Source organism: Pituophis catenifer, unplaced genomic scaffold, assembly GCF_029215685.1.
Source record: "Pituophis catenifer annectens isolate HBS135680 unplaced genomic scaffold, rPitCat1.0.hap2 SCAF_6, whole genome shotgun sequence".
Lineage (NCBI taxonomy): Eukaryota > Metazoa > Chordata > Lepidosauria > Squamata > Colubridae > Pituophis > Pituophis catenifer.
The window spans coordinates 39,652,226-39,673,316 of NW_027256886.1; the positions used below are offsets into that span (position 1 = coordinate 39,652,226).

Below are 21,091 nucleotides of genomic sequence, written 5' to 3' on the forward strand. Positions count from 1 at the left end.
CAGTTTCTAATATATCACACATGGTCATATCAATCAAGTTAAAATTCCATGCAAATTTCCGGTCAGAAATTGCTAACCAATTGGGATTGCAAATATGAATAATCTTTGATACCAAGTTCACATCATTGATTAGCAGCTGAATCATTCCAGCATATAGTCAAAATCTGCAGCTGACACAAAATAAGTCCAGCTTTTGGGAACAGGAGCTCTGTCCAAAATATGCTTGCACCTGTCCATATTTTTCTAAATATGCACATTCAGATTATTCAATAAAGCACTAATGCTAACTTGCTTGGACCATATTTGCACTTCTGAGATGCTAAAAGTACTTTTACAGAATATATATGAGATTTACTTCCCACCATCACTACCATACCCTATAACCCTTGAGATGTCTTTTGCTATCTTAGCTTGCCTTTAGTTTTTTGGGGGTACATATGCATACTTCATAGCACTTGGTTGTAGTCTCATTTAATGTGGCAGTTTTGAAAATAAGCTTAAGGCTTATATTTGTAATAAATCAGTTTATCATTTAGCTTTATTAAAAAGTAATGAAATAATGGAGCCTGGTGATCACCAAAGAAAGGGTTACCAGATACACAGTGCTGCATAAGGAGAATAAAATTTTGGGCTTACATAAAACATCCCATTCATATCGTATACAACTCAATATACCATTATTAATTATAGTGCAATCTTTACACTTTGGAAGTGATGGATGACACTATTTTGATTTTATTTTTCTAGTTCTTTGCTAACAGTTCCTAGAAATGATGGCAAAGCTTTATTTTGATGAAAAATACATTTGTTTATTAGCTTGTTCTGAACTATAGGAATAAAATGGATTAAATGCTGAAACTTCTTTGAAACCTGTTAAATTTTATTTATTTAGATTTACATATATTTAGAAACTGACCATTTCGCTCACAGCAATTTTGTTAGGAGGACTTTTTTATGCAAAAATGAAGGGTGGGGTTTGATTTTGTCTACCCAGGAGGATTCCAAGCCCTCATTTGTCATCTTTCCTTACATTTATATGATCGTCTCAACTATTTTTCCAAATTCTTCATACAAAATTGCCTTGTCTTTAAGCAGACACTTGATTGTTTTAACAGCATTTTTTATAACAGTTCTCCCATTTTTGTATATTGCATAATAAAGCCAATAATTCACATGCTATCAGGATTACGGGAATTGTAATTCAATATGTGTAAGAAATGTTGGTCCCTGCTCCTGTGTAGCATCAAGTCAATCATGGTTTATACATAGTGAATGGAATTACATAAATCAGGTGAGCAATATAGATAAGCATCATGAATGAATTCAATCCTTAACTAGCAACAGCCCTCAATGCTTTCAGGTAAATCTTTCCCAGTGCCAATTTCACCTGATTTTTTAATTTTACTTGAAATTCTAATATAGTACATGCTTCTGTTTCTTGCAGTTCCCACTTCATTAATGAATTTGGGTGAGGTACAATGCCACAAACATACTCATGTAAGTATGCACAGTTCTAAAAATTATCCAAGTTAGTTTTTCTAAAATAGAATGGACATTTGTGGATCTAAAAAAATACATCAGCAAATCACAGGATGATTTGAGTTGTATACTTTTATTTCTTTGGTGATCATTATTGTGGGCTTTTCCTAGCTTCATTTTAGTTAAGATATAATGATTAAATACCATGGAAAGTCCACAAATTTTGTCAAGAATAATTTAAAGTGCTTTGAAACCAATTACATACTTGGGAGTAATGGTATATTTATTTTGCATGAAATGCAGTTTCTGGTCCAATTCTCACAGAATTACCATATATAAGAACACTACTCACAGCTTTTAACTGTCACCTGATTTTCATGGACTGAAACAATAGAGTAGTATTAGGTTTTCTAAAACTCTAAAATTCTAGGAAGTCCATTGAAATTCTGAAAAATGAGTTAATGCACAGATCATCCTAGGATTTTATTATTAACAAATAGCTTTAACGACATTTTATTACTATAACAAAAAAACTTTAACGTTACATTATTATTAAATTGCTTTAACGACATTACTTAAAACTGTATAGAAAAGTTCTGAAAAGTCTAGCTTCTCTTTTTCCTTCCTTCCTTGAGCAAAACATTTTTTCCAAGTCAGCTGAAATAAAACATCATTTGGTGCTGAAAAACTGCCAAAAGAGACAGGGATTTAGCTTTCTGTAAAGCCATAATGTTCAATCACAAGTTTTTAATTGGCAACTATAAAGATATTTAAATCTCCAAATATTGCTGATCATCTGCCAACATCTATCTATATACCGGTACTGACAACTTCATCTTCATTTGGGTTATAAACCACTTGATGGTGGTTTATAACTACTAGGCCAATTTCCATTTAATTATATTCTCTCTATACTGACTCCTTATTCTGGTCCTTCAAATGTGTGAGGTCTACAACTACAGAATTCAAATTCTGTATGGAAATTACAGACTAAAGAAGATTGCCCTAGGCTCTGACTGCTCTTGACCTGCCCTCCTGTATTTGTATTTTAATTAAATTATGACAATAACTTCTCAAACAACATGGATATAGGAGCTCAATATTATTATATTCCTGATTATAGTCATATCTTTGCAACATAAAAAATTTAATTGGCAAGTCTCTCATGCAAGTTATGGAGCCTTATCAAAACTGTAAGGGACCAGGGTGGGGTGGGGTGGGGTGGGGACCCAGCACTTCCCCATCCACAGTATAACCTTCTCATTTTCCAATCAAGAAAGGTAATACACAATGTATGCAGATGGCACAGGGTGGAGTGAAACACTGAAAGAAACACGATATTTCAAATAATAAAGCAGTCTAAATAGGCTTTACTGGAGAGAGCTTTTATTTCTCAGATTCATCAGAGTGTTATTACTGAGTTTCTGTTTGTATCTTCAATCAAATTTTGTTGCTCTTTGTTTCACATACCACCTCCACCCTCCTCATCTATCCTTATTTCAAGATGGAGCAATATAAAGAGCACAAGGAACTACAGAAAGCAGATATTGTGTTGATTACCGTTTAGGAGGTGAGATCAACAATGTGGTATCTCTTGATTATTAGGACAGCTGGCTAAGCATGTCAAAGCTGAATACTTAGAAATATTGAAAGAAATGAAAAACAACAACCAAGGAGTCATTGGAAAAGACCAATTATAGACAGAAACATCATCTTTTTGCAAACTATGTTTGCAAATCTAAATGTTCCAAAGCCAGCGAGGTTGGCAGAAAGGTTCATAAAATAGTAATGATCTTTCAGAATATCTTACCTCAAAACTGGAGTTTAAATTATCTCCAGACATTTTTAATAAGGTTTGATTCCTGCAAAGTTGATCCAAAGATAAACTTGGAAGATTAGTTTACTCCTTTTGTACATGTTTCTGTTCCAGGATGTTCAATTCCAATAGAGCATTAGGGGAAGGAGATTTGAGAAAATTACTGAAGATTTATCGCACAGAGATTTCGATGGCAGTTGATGATGTCTTCCCATTACTTCATGGGCTTGCTGATCATGAAATTGTCACTGAAGAGATGTTCAAGGTGAGAGGGGAAAAAATCTGGGTACTATGTAGCTCTTCAGTCCATAATATTGGAATATATCCATTTCTTTTAAGCCATTCATTTAATGTGTTACAATAATAAGCATATTTGCTGTTTTATTTTATACAATATTATGTATAGCTCATATTCAGCTATGCTTTTGCTGATCTATCACTTTTTAACTTTGGTGTTTTTATTTTTCATTACTGCATTTTCTCTTTCATTCTGTGCAAATTATTGGAATGTGATGGTTTTTCAGACTACTTTGTATAAACTTTTATTTGGGCTGGTAGGGTGAAAAATCAACAGAGTTTGAAACTGTATATCCTGGGTATTAACTTTTAGTATCAAAGTATGAATGAAAGTGTTGTCCCCCAATTTATATGCCAAAGTTTATGGATATAGTTTGAAATAACTGCAAATGACTACAAAGGAATGCCTGTCTAAAGACATTAGTTTAGGTAGAGAGTAATCTGAGGGTACTGGTAACTTTTTCCCACTCTTTTAGTATTACAGTATTAGCCTTTTGCTTCAATTTCTAAAGCACTTTCAAGACTACTTATAATTCCAAAAAGCTCGCATTCAATTTTCCTCAGTTTCTAGTTTTTTTCCAAAATAAATTTCATTTTAACCCTTTCTTTGCTTATTGCAAATAACTGCTTAAATTTATAAATACTGTATTCATTATTATTATGTTCTATTTATTACATTATATTGTTGGATTTTCTCCCCAATATACATTCCTTTTGCATGAACTTTTCTGTGTACTAAATCTCTTTTTATTTATTTAATTTATTTGCTGTTCATCTTGTTTCGAAGCGACTTTGGGGAGCTTTTTGTACATCTAAATACCATAGATGTATAAAACATCTAATATACTGTATATTAAAGTTAAAGTCATCCTAAAAATATATACACTTTAAGGCCAGGTTTAAATTATACTGCAAAATTCAGAAATCATCAAAATTTAATTTTGTGTCTTAGTTTGTGATGTGCAAATGAGATAAATTGCATCAAAATTATCTCTCACTCTTTGTTTATAAAATAGAATATTCAGATGTTGAGACTATTACCATCCCTAATTAGCTTCTACTCAAGAAGATGGACTACAACAAATAATATATACTGCATGTTAAGCATTTTGAAGGAATAAAATATATTTGAGAAATAGGTCAATTTTGCATTTTTCCTCTCTTTGTCTTGAAGGACACTCTCCACCTGAAGGAAACTGAAGGTTGCCACAGGGCTTTTTATACTATGTTGACATGGTTGCTAAATCAGGATTTAGCTTCCATAGAAGATTTCTGGAGAGTCCTTTTCAAAGAGTACAACTTGGAGAGGTATTCCAAGCTTCAGTCCATTTGGAGCAGCTTTCCTAAAGGTATAATATGTCATTATGGCCTTAAAATGAAATTTATAGGAGACAGTGAAAAGTTGTGAATAATAGGTAGTATAGAAATTGGGAATTATGGGAGTAACCCAAGTTGTATCTAATTGGCTGAATGTGGTTCATACTAAAATTAGTGTATTTGGGACATGCCTAGCATATAAAAAAGTGATTTAAGTACAAGCTAAAATTCAAGTTTAATTTAAAGCCAGCCACTTGATACAATGATGAAAATGTGAGTTAATCATGGTAGCACATTTAGAAGATCTATCTTGTGGCATGTATCTGTCTTTGCTAAGGAAGAAGTCACCTTCTATGTGGTTGGAGATAAATTTCCACAATTGTAGGCAAGAATCTCAGTCAGTCTCAGTATTTCTCCTTGTTTTCAGATATGGATTTCGGCAAGCATCGTAAAACAAAGAAAGTTGCCATTAGTCCAAAGACTGTGACTCAGCACAAATCCCAAGGAAAGAGAAAGATAGAAGAAAAAGACCCTTTGCAATTAACTCAGCCTTCAGGGAAAATTGATCTGCACTTTGGTATAGAATTATTTACTGTGTTTTTACTGTATCTTGTGGGATATTGCAGTTTAACTAAAATATGAAAAGAATGAGGTTAAAGAAAAAAGGAAACCCCTCCCCAAAACCTAAGCATCTCAGAAGAGGAATCCATTGAATTTATTTATTTATTTATTGGTTCGATTTATATGCCGCCCTTCTCCGGAGACTTAGGGCGGCTTACAATGCGTTAAGCAATAGCCTTCATACTTTTATATATACCTGCTTAGTAGGGCTTTCGCGCCCCTCCCCCAGCGGTGTTCTTTTTTATACAAAGTCAGCTTATTGCCCTCACAATCCGGGTCCTCATCTTAACTACCTCGGAAGGATGGAAGGCTGAGTCAACCTTGAGCCTGGTGAGATTTGAACTCGCAGTAATTGCAGACAGCTGGCAGCTAAGTGCTACTTAACAGCACTTAATGACATACTGCATTTTTCTCTTTTTATAAAATTAAAGACAACATGCAATTGGAGTTAAACTTTTTTTTACAGTTTATTTTCTTTACTAATGGCTCTCAAGCTTCTGAGAAAAGTATAGTTCATACTATTATCCTAATAAATAACATACAATAAGATTAATTGTTACAGGTAGTCCTCGACTTACAACTATTTGTTTAGTGACCAAATTTGCAACGGCACTGGAAAAAGTGGCTTACGACTGTTTTTCACACTTAAGATTGTTGCAACATCCTCAGTCATCTGATCAAAATTCAGGCACTTGGCAACTGGTATGTATTTATGATAGTTGCACTGTGCTAGGGTCATGTGATCACCATTTGTAACTTTCCCAGCAGGCTTCCAACAGGCAAAGTCAATGGAGGAAGCCATGTTTGCTTAATGACCGCATGGTTCACTTAACAACTGCAGTGATTCACTTAACAACTATGGAGAAAAAGGTCGTGAAATGGAGCAAAACTCACTTAACAACTGCCTTGCTTAGCAACAGAAATTTGGGGCTCAATTGTAGTTGTAAGTTTAGAACTACCTGTATTGTGCATTTTGCAAAAAAAAAAAAAAAGACAATGTCTGCTTTCAGTATTGCAAACTGTCTTATAAATCAACAGGGCCCCTTCCTAAAACAAAAACTGTGAAGAAATCAGAAAATGCTGAGGTACAACAATACCCTCTTCCAAGTGGTAAGTTTATCACTTTACTATACTTGTTGAATATGCTAATCCAAACTGTTCGGCTACTTCTGTGAAATAATCTACCAATCAAAATAAAATTTAAAACCATGCACAATCTTGTTTCATTATCAGATCTCATTAGATTTTAAAATGTCTCCCTGAGATCTCAAAAAGGAACAAGGAATTTCACAATAATTTTATATCTTTGTTTGGAGTCTTGTCAATGAAATATCACATGACTTGGTCAAGTTTTAGATTTAATTTTGAAGCCTTTAGTTGCTAATCTATCCAACATTATCTTAATACTATTCCTTGATGTACTGCTCACTCAGATATGATCCCAAGTCATTAGAATTCTGAATGGCTAAGGTATTATTCAGCATACAAATTATTTGTTTAGCCAGGGGGCCTATATATTACATTAGGTCGAAAAAAATGTCATGAAAGGCTACTCAGTAACTTTTGCTGAATCAACTTCTCATTGTAGCAGTTGATCTAAGCTGCCTTTTGATGATTTCATTTAAGTCTACTCTTTGCATGTAAGAAAACTGATTAATTATAAGATTCAAATAAGAAAAATCAGATCATTAGTTCAATATTATCTGCAGCCATCTCTCCACAATTCTCCTATCCAATTTAAAGAGCATTCTAATTGCTAACTATTCTCTTCAAGGAACCAGCTTAATATAATGGCTATGCCATCAAGCTAGAAACTGGGAGAGCATTTCTAGTCCCACCTTATGCACAAAAGCAGCTGGGTGACCTTGGCTTTGCCCTCAAAAGAAGGCAATGACAAACCACTTCTGAAAAATCTTGCCAAGAAAATTGAAGGGACTTTTTCAGACAGTGTCCAAGAATCAAACATGACTGATAGAAGAAACTGATAAGGAGAATATTTCAATGTTGAAATTAGAGGTCATTGGTTCTCCCTGAGCTTGGTTATTTTTTTGCAGACGTTTTATTACCCAAACTAGGTGACATCAGTGGTGGGTCTCAAATTTTTTTACTACCGGTTCTGTGGGTGTGGCTTGGTGGGTGTGGCATGGCTTGGTGGGCATGGCTTGGTGGGCGTGGCAGGGGAAGGATACTATAAAATATCCATTCCGTCTCCACTCCAGGGGAAGGTTGCTACAAAATCCCCATTTCCTCGCGATCACTTGGATTCAGGAGGCAGAGAATAGATGGGGGCGGGGCCAGTCAGAGGTCGTATTTACCAGTTCTCTGAACTACTCAAAATTTCCGCTACCAGTTCTCCCACAACCTGCTGAAACCTACCTCTGGGTGACATCATCAGTGCTAGTATGGAATGGGGTTTGGTCTCAATTTATATTCTAGTGGTTTGCCCTGTTGGTGTTGGTGTTGGTGAAAGTGGTCTTGGAAGTTCTTTGGTTGGGCTGTTTACTATTAGTTTGTTTGGCAGTTTCTTGACTGAGATATTGTCATTTCTTAATTGTTGGTCCAATGTTAATCTTGGTGTTAATCTATGCACATCTGGGTGTTGATTGCTGGTATGGAGATGTTTTGGTCTATTTGTTCCCTTTTTGGCTTGTTGATTATTTCTTTTGAACAGTATGTTAACAGAAAAAAAGTCTTCAAACAGAAACAATTTCAATGTCAAGATGAAGAATTTCCAAGGGAACGTTAACTTGATCATTTGTTATAATAGCATTTTAAAATGGTATTTAAGTAGATCTCATTTTTGCATATGGGGATCTGAGGTATAAAGGTGGGAATCTACACCAGTCAAGAATCAAACACAGCTCTTTCAAAGTGCTTCATTCTACTTTAGTAACACTTAATGGCACAATGATATTCACCATATTGTGTTAAACTTCTTTCTTGCTTTGTTGTAAAATCTATATCAAAGCTAACTTATTTTACACTCTGGGCACATACAAAAAAGATAACTATACTTTATATTACATTGTTTGAAAAGGTTAATTTGGTTTAATATTCCAGTTGCAGCTAAGGTTAAATTATCTCATAGGAAAGACACAGTTCCAAAGATGTCAAATATGTCTTTTTCCAGGCAATGCTAAGAAATTTGTTAAAGTTGGGGATGAATGTTATACATCAAGCACATCGGAAGAACTTGGAGAAAATAAAGCTTATGAAAAGAAGCCCAGCACGAATAACAAAGAACCCCAGGTTTCTGAATATGTATAATTATATACTATTATCAATTCTTATTCTCTTTTGATCTTTAGTAGTAAAGAGTAATCTATGTTGGGGTGGTTTCTCTGTTTAGAGTCAGTCTCATTATGGCAAGGTTATGGTGACCACACAGAGTCTTCATCCATGAAGAAAAATAGGAAATCCAAGAGCTTCAATTAGTCTTATTTATATAGCACCAATAGCAAAGTACTTTTCAACAAGTGTTGCATGCATCTGCCAATCTATATTGCAAAACTAGCAACTGAACATGAATATGTGAACAAGACTATTCAATAGGTGAACAACAGCAAGAAAAAGATTTTCATACTGGTTCCACATGCAAGAGACAGATACTTGTGCTTGTGCTTACCTTACAAATTTGTAGGAAAGTGTGTGTAGGATTTGGATGTATTATTTTAAAGCAAAGGAACAAGTAATGGCTTTTGTATGTGTGCAGCCTATGTACTCTTTCTTGCTGCCTCACTGAGTCTTGCCAATCACTATTACTAAAACTTACTAAATTATTAAAAGCACAATTTCTCAAGATTTAAGCCAGAGATCTCATGAAACTGCAATGTAAACTGTACAATTGACGTTAAAAAAAAGTCTCTAACATTCTCTAAAAAGTGGAAAACAATACAATTTCTATAATTGTTCCATCTAATATGGCAATACATCACGTTCTATATCTTGCTGAGGTAAATAAGAGAGGTGAGAGTGTAGAAAGAACCTGTAGACATTTTTGTTGGAAAACTGCTGTTTAGACTAATCCTTTACTGTATAGGTAGTCCTCAACTTACAACCAGTCACCTGGCAGCCATTCAAAGTTACAATGGAAACCCCACCATGACTTATGACCCAATTCTGGAGTTCTGACAGCCACACAACCTCCTGCAGTCCCATGATCACATTTCAGGGTTTGGCAACTGGCTCAACTTTAGAGCCAGTTGCAGCAATCCATGGTCATATGACTGTGATTTATGACTATTATTTTTTTGCAGATTTCTGGTTTTTTTACTGATTTCTGGCAAAAAATGCCCATAGGAATACGTTGATTCATTTAACAATCATGGCATTTGCTTAACGACTGCGGCAAAAAAAAAGTCATAAAATTGGGTCAGATCATGTGAATGCCTTGGATTATGACATTGATGACTTACAATTGAAATTCTGGGCTCCCTTATGGTCGTAAGTCCTGGACTATGTATATATGACAATATTCTAATATAAATGAAAAATTTCCATAAACTTTCCTGTGATAGGAACAAGGGGGGGCATGATGGGAGTTCTCCTATGTGTTACTAATAGTTAATAGTCTAGCTTTTTCCTAATCTCTAGTATATACCCAATGTTTAACTTGCTGAATCCATCAGAGTGGGAAGTCCCAGTTTTCTTTATCTACTTAAACTGGTGTCAGGTTCAAAGAGGTGGGTTTGGCTATGATGTATTTTTTTTCCTTCTTAGATGATGTGCCATTTCTATCAAGATGGAATTCCCCAAGTATTTCAAAGCATATAATTACTCTCTTTCTCACCTGAATTATTTTTAGGTTTACGCTTCTCCCTGAATAGAGATAATCAGCAAGGTTTGCAGAGATTCAGGGCTCTGTATGTTAACTATGCTTGGAGATACCTCCCTGTTTTTACAGGATATGTCTTCACAGTGTAGTTTTTGTCTCACTCCCAGTCCAGGGTGGAGGGAACCTAAATTTGTCCTTAGCCATTCCAGTTTTAAAACAGTATTCTCCATCTTCTACCACAAGTCTTAAAGTATGAATGAGATTATGACATCTTATTCATGATCTTAATGCTGCTGCTGTTGTCAAGAGTTTGCATCTGGTGAGCTTCTGTTGGCTTGCTGAGGATGCCCTTGCCATTTGGTCAATATTCACTGCCCTCCATGGCTGTTTTGGCTTGGGTTACAAAAGAAACTGGACACCTGATTTCTGTAATATCTGACCCAGACTTTACAAAACATCAGGCATTATATAGGGCTTTATATACAGTACATTGGTAGACTGATCTTCTGGAAGACTGTAAGCCTATTAGTAAATACGTCTTTATGGATCTTGAAGATCTTTTTTTTTTTTTAAATTTGATTTATATGCCGCCCTTCTCCGAAGACTCAGGGCGGCTTACAATGTGCTCAACAATAGCCTTCATCCTTTTGTATATTTATACAAAGTCAGCTTATTGCCCCCACAACTGGGTCCTCAATTTACCTACCTTAGAAAGGATGGAAGGCTGAGTCAACCTTGAGCCTTGGCGAGATTCGAACCCTGCAGTAATTGCAGGCAGCTGGTCTTAATAACCAGCTTAATAACAGGGTGCCTTAAACCCCTGTACTACCAAGGCTCTTTAAAATAGGCTACTGGTCAAAATAAACTGAGAAATAATAATTTTAACGAGGGTCTGATGATTTAATAAGTTCGGCAAAAGCAACCTCAGCCGTATGGAAAGAAATTGGTTCAAATTGTAATGTTCTTTTGTTTTAATCATTCCACAATTTTGCTGGCCAGAAGAACGATGATGAATGTGCCATCTGTAGGGATGGTGGAGAGCTGATCTGTTGTGATGGATGCCCTAAGGCCTTTCATCTTGGTTGCCTTATACCACCATTGACAGAAATTCCAAGGTAAAAACAACTTTTATCCATCTAAAACTGAATATAGCCTTGGGTACAGATTTACAGCCATTTATTTTCTTGTGTGATTATGGTTCTTTGTAGCCTTTACAGTTAGTTTCTTAACTTAGTTTTGTAATCTTATGTAGCATGTTCTCACTGAGTTTTGTAATTAATTTTAGGGTGCAGGCTATAGAAGGGCTTTTGTTTTTATTATTACACAAATAAAAGATGACAAACATCTGGGTTATAATTAAAAAATTACAGTTATCAATACCTTCTCAAAGTAAAATATGAAGAATAATTGTGAAAAAGAGATAGATAGATAGATAGATAGATAGATAGATAGATAGATAGACAGACAGACAGACAGACAGACAGACAGACAGACAGACAGACGGACATTTTATTATTTATTTATTTATTTATTTATTTATTTGTTTGTTTGTTTATTTATTTATTTATTTATTTATTTTGCCACCTATTCGCCCATGGCGAATTATTATTAGATATAGCTATGTACATTGTTTATATCTAAGGTATATTCACGTCAGACATAACTTCTGAGATCTGTAAAAATATTTTCCATCTCAATCTGACCTCACTGGCACTTTGAGGAAAATTGGCACTTCTTACAGGAATATCCCACTGATAGCCTTGGTCGCATCTAACCACCTTATCCATTGTCTTCCTTTCTTTCACTTTGCTTAACTTGCCAGGCATTCCAATCCATTATCTACTGACATCACAAGTTCAAGTACCTGAGTGTCTGTTTACATAACTTCGTTGCAGTAGCCGTTCTTTATTTTTCCAGGAACAATTTACTGTGGGTTGTTTTTTGCAGATCACATTTCAAATCCATAATTTGAAGATATCTGTTTTATTGCAGTTGTTCTTTTTCAGTTTTTCAGCTAAACATTGCCATTGGGAAAGGCATTGCTTTAACTACTCTAATCTTTATTGTGCAGGTTTGCAGGCATACATAGTGTGCTTTAACTGGAGGAATGTTACAATATGGATGAGGTATACTTCTGGACTGCTTGTGTGACCTATGTCACCTGTGTTACCTGTGACAATTTAATGTAGGTTTAAATATTGCCTATGTACCGGACATAGGAAGATACCTCAATCAAGAGAATCAACAAAGAAGAAAATATCAAGAAAAAGAAAATGAGATATCCAAAAGGTGTTTTTTTCCAAAAGACAACTGGACTTTCTTGGTTTTTTTCTTTGAAAACATTTCATTTCTCATCCAAGAAGCTTCATAGATGAGAAGCGAAATGTTTTCAGAAAAAAACCAAGAAAGTCCAGTTGCCTTTTGGAAAAAGCACCTTTGGAACAGCCATGACCTGGATGATTGAGAATCTCCATGGATAAGGAAATGAAATATTTTATTAAAAAATCAGAAATATTGCAAGAAAATATACAGTTAAGGTAGAACTGCTGAACAATAATAATGAGAGAAATCTAATAGAAACAAATAAATGTTGTAAAGGTTTGTAAAGAGATTGGACTATTTACAAACAGGATTATTGAATGACAGAACCATTTGTAAACCAAGAATAAGGAACAAATACTATTAGACGTGAAAAATGATAGGCTACTGATCAGCTGTCAAGTGGTAAAGCATCAGGTACAGAGATAATGCCCTTGAACTGTTTAAATTTTTAGAAGAAGTAGTGGTTAATGTCCTGATAGATTTATTTATTTATTTGCTAAAACCTGCCATTTGGATATGCTTCTTTCATTACTGCATTGGGTCTGCTTCGATAACTGTCTTCCAGTTATGCTCTAGAAACATCAATATTCACTCATTATCTTCATGATGCTGCCCTTGCCTTATCTCCAGGCCATGAATGGAACAGCTTGAGATCATAATAAGCGTAACAGTTTTAAAGTGATATTTTTCTGCTTAAGTCAGTGCTATTGCATCATGGCTTCAAGAAGTATAAAATCTGTACATTTACTCATGCTTGTGTTGGAGATTAGATCCGCTGGCCTGCTGTATATGAGATCAGAGGTGTGTTTAGGAAATGTTGGGAAGTCTAGCCATGATCTTCCAGCCTCTGCTGCAGCCATTTTCTCCCAGGATTTGCCATTTCCATTAGCATCTTGATTTCTTTCACATTCATTATCCCCTTTCTTCCTGTTTCTCCCTGCTTCTGACATAAACTTTTCTTTGGGCATCCACCATGGGAAGAGAAGAGGAAAACACTGTTCCACTATTTTATGTGGCAAAAAGAAACATTTTTGTGCAATAATGCTGGAAAAAATATTCTAAAATATATTTCTGACTTTATGAACTTATTTTGTGTCTATAGTTGCCCATGTCAACATATGACTCTTTTGCCCTATCCTCACTTATTTCACTCCAGAAAATAATGAAAGCAACTAAATAAGCTTTTTCTGTCATTTTCCTTATATTTACAATCAACCTACTTCTCCCCACCCCTGTAAAAGAATAAGACAGGACAGCAATTTTATGCACTGTTTGGTGTCATTTTAAGGATAAGAGAGCAGCACTAACTCAATGTGTGTAGGAGGAAGGTCTAGATGGACAGAATCTGATAGCCAGCATGAACAGCAAGCATTGTGTACAGAGAGCAGCAGCAGCAGATATTGATAGATATAATTCCATGTGCATTGTGAGACTCTGTTAAATATAATGGAGAATGCTTCTCCTTATAGTAGTGCTGAATATGATTCAACTGAGAACTACCTCAAAAAATGTGGATTAAGGGAGAAAAGCAAAATATTTTCAGCCAGTAACTATCTTGCATGAAAGAAACAGTTTATATATAAGATTTAAGAAGCTTGTTAATTTATTTTTCCTTTTTTTTTCCTTTGTATATTTGATTATTCACCTGTCTCTGCCCTGGAACACTCATCAGTGGGACATGGAGGTGTGATTCCTGCTCACCTGGGAAAGCCAAAGAGGACAGGGGCACTGAAGAGGAGAAGAATAGAGAGTCCTTTACTCAAAGTCAGGTATAACTGTGATTTTTGACTGTCCATGTCAGATGGTTATTCTGTCTGATAGGAGTTATCATGCCAGATATCAGAAGCATATTAGTTTGGGGAAGGCTGCCATATCTAAGTAGTTCTAAAATCTGCTGTTTTTTCCAATGGTTGACTGTTCATTTGCTCCTGCATCACAATTCCAGTTTCCATTCTGGAAAATGAAAACAGAGAATGAATGTTGTTCAAAGCTATGCATAGATATTTGGTGTACAATGTAATTAAAGAACTTCTGTCACTTTAAGAACATTTTGAGATCAGAATATGACAGATCTGAAATACGTAATTTGTACAGTTTGCATTCCTTTCTCTGTGCAAATGCTTTCCTGCTGCAGCTGAATAAGGACTGGGGTGTTATTTAATTTTCCTATCTCCTCAGGGTGCTGTTTATGTCCAGAGAACAATTGAAGATGGGAGGAGAGTTCTTATCAAAGAACCTCTGTGTGCCTCTTTCAGGCAGCCACTGCCATCTTTGCTCTCTATGTCCGTGGCAGCTCCATCCACAGTACAGAATGCTGGAACAGAGAAACAACTGGTCAGTAGATTGTCTTTCCACGGATTTTTCACATTTCAGTGGGTGACGCCATTTCAAATCCTGTATGTACGTACGTACGTATGTGTGTGTATGTATGTATGTATGAATGTATGTATGTATGTATGTATGAATGAATGAATGAATGAATGAATGAATGAATGAATGAATGCATGCAAGAGTCAGAAGGGTTCACCCTGAACCAGGGCAAACTGGTACAACCCACCATTGATTAAAACTCCAGGATAGAAACTGAGAGACTATAAGTTCTAGTGCTAACTTAGGCACAAATCCAGCCAGGTGATCTTAGGCCAGTCATTTTCTCTCAGCCCTAGGAAGCAGGCAATGGCAAAATGCTTCTGAAAATCTTGCCAACAAAAATACAGGAATTAGTCCAGGCAATTGCTAGAGAATGAATTGAAAGCACTAAAAAGTTAATGTGATGGTTCTTTCCTCTTTTGTTTTTGAAAGGACTGTAGGGAGCCACTCTTATAACTCTGTCTAAGAGTCCTTGAATAACATCCCTGCTCTTCCTTCATCCATGGGATGAGGTAAATAGGTACAGTAGACCTATTAAGGAAGTTATGATTTGATGTTCATATTATGATATCTAGTAAGTCTAGCATTTTGGAAAACTTGAGATAGCCCGATCCCAGAGTTTTGTTTTTGCTTGTTTTTAAGTTCTAAATTGTTCTCTTCCCTATATAAACTAGGTTCAATCAAACAGATCTAGTGTAGATTACTGGGTAAGCTATTGGGCTAGGAATGGGGAGCCCTAGGTTCTAGTCCATGTACAGCCATGAAAGCTCACTCGCTGACTTTGGACCAGCCACTGTCTCTCAATGTAATTTACCTGAAAAAGTTGTGGGGAAAAATAGGAAGAGCTTCAGGAAGCGCATACATGCTTTCTCGAGCTTCTGTTACAAAAGATAGGTTATAAATGTAATAAACAGTCAAGCAGTTATGACAGTGTTTCTAGTGTTTAATATTCAATTGTTGCAATGAAATTATACTCTGCTCCCCCTCCCCCCATTATCCTGGATTCCAAATAGCAATAGCACTTAGATTTATATACTACTTCACAGTGCTTTACAGCCCTCTCTAAACAGTTTGCAAAGTCAGCATATTATCCCCAACAATCTGGGTCCCATTTTACTGACCTTGGAAGGATGAAAGGTTGAGTCAGCCTTGAGCTAGTCAGGATCAAGCTCCTGGCAGTGGGAGTGGACCAGGCAGTTTCAACCTATTATTGCTGAGGTTTTCAAAGTTTAAATGTTTATTTTTTTTAAGTTTTGTCATTTTATTGTGTGCTATAAGGCTAAGAATGGCAATGTAAGTAGAGGTCTAAGCAATTATGATAGAATTGTTAAACACTGGATCGAAAAGATGGTATGTAAAGTACAAAATTATTCTCAAGAAGGTAAAAAAGGACCACTTTTTGCTAGAAAATTACTTTAAATTATATTTTTTCAGAAACTAACCATTGGTGACAAATGCGGTATATGCCGGAAAGGAGGAGATGTGATCTACTGCAATAAATGTTTCAGGGCTTTCCACTGGCGCTGCCATTTTCCTGCCCACACAGATGAAATCAGGTATTAATTGTGCCCAAGAATAAATCTTCATTTATCTCTTATATTTGTCAAACTTTGGGCATCTAGCTTAGTGCAAAGCTCTTATGAAAAAAGGCTCCAGCTGTTACCATCGAAAGTGAGCAGGAGGAGAATGGAGACCTGGCAAATATTGATGTTGGCTGCACTAAATTAATGTGGCTAATATGGCCCCTAGAGGCATATTTGTTTCTAATTTTTTCCAAGACAGTTTTAAAATTTTAGTTAAGACAAGACTTCTATCTCCACCTTTTACAAAGGGTTCTGTCCAGGTGCAAATTCGCATAACTGAATCATCCACCATATCACCATCACTCTAAATCTCCCTGCATATCAGAAACAAGATGATAAGGTGGAAGGCTCTAGTCCAAATGTTTATGCTTCTGTTTGATTAGATAAAAGGTTCACATGAGGGAAAAAAACATTAAATCATTTGAAAATCTACCTATATTTGTAGTCTAACATAGCTCTATCCAGTTTAACAACCATGGAATCTGAAATCAACTCTTATACCTTGAGGGAATGCTTAAGATTGTTTTTACATTGTGTTCTAGTGGAATCCTGATATGTAAGTCCTGTTTTGACAACTCTACAGTTGTCAGCTTGGAAGGAGACACTCACTCCAGTGCTCAAACACTACGAGCAGTAAAGGTCAGATTTTCCATATTTTTTTCAGCCTTGTTGTGCCCACTGGATTAAAGACACTCTCGTATATACACAGATGGCCTTCATGACTTTTTATGCTTCAGATGTGATATGCAATTCCCATCATTGGGAATTGTTATCTGAGATTAATGGGAGTTACAATACAAAAACTTCTGAATAAGCATAACTTCCCTGAGCTCCAATTGCTAAATCTAGTACACTTTCTTTGTTAGTCTCGATCAGTATGCTAAACACATTCCGGTTTCTTAGACAAAAATATTACTGCTCCTTGAAGTTTACAATTTTAAATCAACAACAAATATTGGAACATAGAGATAAGGTAGGAAGAAATCTGCAAGTAAATATAGTTCCATTTGCAAAGTTAATTGTACCTATATACTACTAAAATTTTGTGCTTGTAAGCTTTAACTGTGAAACAATGCATCACAGAGCAAAACTTTTTCAACTAAGGTATTGCAAATGGGCTAAGTTTCTGAATGCTGGTACCCATTGCTTCTGCTGGAATGAAATTTTAGAAAGTTCTTGCTGTTTCAACATTGCTATTGTTGACTGCTGCCACGATGCTGCTAGGGTTATGTGATCCTAATTTACAGCTTCCCTAATACCCACAAGCCAATGGGGAAGCCTGGGAAACTTTCAGAGAGAAAGTCAATGGGGATCACACCCTTCCATAAAAAGCTTGCAGGGGAGAAAGTCAACAGGGAACCTTGCAAGAGAATGTCTCAAGTTGCTCAGTTAAGTCTCCTGCACCCACAGAATCTCTGTAAGTCTCTCTGCACTCACAAATATATCTGAAAGGATGACCCAACAGGTTAAGTTTATAAATATAAATGAATGTGTCAAATCAAAGGATTCATTCCAGAAGTGAATTTTGAAGAGAAATTTGAAGAAAAAGACAGGTATGGTAGTCTCCATATGTTTAACTATGACACAAAGCATACAAGTTTTATTTGGTTATCTGTTAATCCATTCATGTAGCTTATTCTTTTGAAAAGTTGCAAATTGCTTCTGCCTCAAGCTTATAGGATAATTTTCATTTCCAAAACTTAACAACCACAATGTACTAAAAGTCTTATATCCATGTTCCTCTAACTAGACTGAACACAGTGAAGACTTTTCTTCTGTTGATTATTGCACTGACCCCTTTCTGGAGAGAGGCAAGGAGCAAGTATCAGCAAACAAATGCAGGACAAAGGAGTATGAAGATAGATTAATTTATTCACACCTGACTTTTTAAACTCTCATGGATAAGGCTGGTGTTTTCCTTTTATCATAGCTATTTTGCACAAAATTTACACCAGCTTTGTGTAATTTGATACTCTCCAGCTGAATTAGAATAAAACAGGGGTTCCTAACTCCCAGTCCACAGATGGTACCAATCTGCGGCCCATTGGGAACTGCTCTGTGCAAGCGGCAGGCAAATGCATGAACTCCATTTGTGCCAGTAGTGGGTGTGCACATGAAACCATCCCCTCACCACCACCACCCCACTACCATTGCTGCTGCTGCCACCACAACTGTTAGTCCACAGAGCCCAAAAGATTGGGGACCACTGCCTTAGAATACTGGCTATTGTTAAACACATGAACCTAATTTATATAAAAACTTAAGTACTAAGGCTATAGTCCAGTCCATACAGGTTGTCCTCAATTTATAACCCATCTGGGACCAGAACAATTTATGACCCATCTGGGACCATTTGTAGTTAAGTAGTATGGTCATTAAGTGAGACATGTGTTTACACCTGATTTTACAACCATTTTTGCCAAAGTAATTAACATATCACCGCGGTGGTTAAGCAAGCATCACATGATCATGATTTGCCACAGGCTTCCCCATTGACTACTTGTTGGATCCATTGGGGAAGGTTGCAAATGGCAATCACCATTTGCAGGGACCCTGCAATGGTTATAAATATCTAACTATTGTAAATGCTCATAAGGTTTTTTTCCAGTGTGTCATAACTTTGTATGGCCACTAAACAAATTGTAAGTGGAGGACTACCTGTATTTAGTATGAGAACAAATCCTATTGAACATGTGGAATTTACTTCTGAATAGACATGTATAAGGTTGCATAGTAAGGAAATATTTTGAATTCTAGGTGCTAGAAGATTCTGCTGGAACTGAACCTGCATTGAACAAAGATGATTTGGATTCACTCTTAGGGGAGGTAAATCAAATAAATAATGATGTAGGTTTATTTGTTTGGCTCTGTAAAATATTCAATGTGGAATTTATAATGCATCGGCAAGCTTTAGCAAAAATCAAATCCTTCTTGGTAATATTCAGCATTTGGCATGCTAGTTTAACATATTTAGCCACAAAATGATTTGCAAATTTCTGAAAAAATGACAGATCAGAATTGGATGTGGTTTACCCTGTATAGGAACAGTGAATCTGTTTTTTAAAAAGGGTAAAAATAGTTTTACGTTTGCCTTTATTGTGTAATCTATTCCTATGAATTATCTTCTTTCTATATTCAGATTCTGATTATTTTATTTTCTCTATGATCTTCCAGAATACATTTGATGGGATTTTGCATTGGGCATTCCAGAGCATGCCTCGTTCATTATCAGGCACACAAGGATTTTTCTCATAATAGTCTTGGTGGCATTATTTTTCAATATCTAGTTCCATTGCTACTGTTCAGTAACATGAGATATAATCTCATTACAATTCAACACTATGTTCAAAATACGTTTTTTATGTTTTATATATGTTAATATGTTCCAATTATAGTAACTAAACTAGAACTTCATGCTTATTGTTAATTTGTAACTGAACAGGTCAACAAATTAATTTTTCTATTAATCTGTCACAACTGTTGGTATGATAGTAGTATCATAGTAAAACATTCAGAAAATCTGCAGTTGGTGGTGGAGTTCCCAGGGACTTAATTTGCCTTCTGTGGGAGAAAAGTTGGAGACAGCTCAGGAATTCCTAATGACTATGAGAGGCATGGACCTGTTCCTGGTATAAGGGCTCAACACATTATCACTTTAGATGGGGTTTTTATCTTGGGAGAGCCAATGTGATCTATAACTTTGGGACATTAATATTATGTTTTGCCATGGCCAAAAAACTTGCATACTATAAAGTGACGCCTAAATTTCTGAATGTTTTATTATTATTCTATCATGCCATAACTTGATAAGGAAGATCTGGTGCCATACCACTCATGAAATAAATAGACATGCATTCAGGACTTTGGAACAAATGGGCTGTAATGTACCCTAAAATTGCCAGTTTTTCTAGTACTACTCCTATGTCTAATATAAAGAATTAAACAAATTAAGCTTTTGCTTTCATCTTTCTCTATGCTTTAAAATAATAATCTCATTACACACTCAATTAATAAAGCATATAAGGGAGTCCGGGAGCTCTTATTTCATTATTATTTGTATACTTCATCTTGCTATTGTTACAACATTTTGAAAAGACAGTACTCTAGTTTTGATAAATAGAGAGGGAAATGAGCAGTTATGAAATATGAAATATAAATAAATAATCTTACTATTCTGGGGGAAAAAACACCTACTGCATAATTAATACAAAACTTCAGGTCCTTGTGCCATGAGGTATATTTTCAGCAACAGCTGCATTCTTTAGTTTGAGTTGGTGCAAATAGCAATAGCGAATGACAACTCATAGTAAATCTCAACTCTGTAGTCATGTGGAAATACATCAAAGGTTTTGAGGTTCTCTGAATATTTTTTTCCATTTCTGAAAAGTTAAATGTAAAATTATCAGTTTCATTCACCTTTGTAACTCTTGCACACAATTTTCTGTTTGTGCAAAATGCTGAAATCCAAACAAGTTCCCTGTCATCAAAATGTGAAATAATTTATTTATGCAG

General features: G+C 35.6%; 1 protein-coding gene across 1 annotated transcript; it reads left to right on the forward strand.

Annotated features, from left to right (window-relative positions):
- The first annotated feature begins 805 nt into the window (after positions 1-805).
- Positions 806-20,535, forward strand: AIRE (autoimmune regulator). Its single transcript, XM_070945323.1, has 13 exons — positions 806-1,497; positions 3,410-3,560; positions 4,767-4,941; positions 5,337-5,486; positions 6,569-6,640; positions 8,661-8,779; positions 11,304-11,419; positions 14,299-14,395; positions 14,805-14,960; positions 16,431-16,552; positions 17,122-17,218; positions 19,337-19,405; positions 19,754-20,535. Coding segments are annotated over exons 1-13 (1,407 nt in total). The 5' UTR covers positions 806-1,495; the 3' UTR covers positions 19,835-20,535.
- The last annotated feature ends 556 nt before the right edge of the window (positions 20,536-21,091 follow it).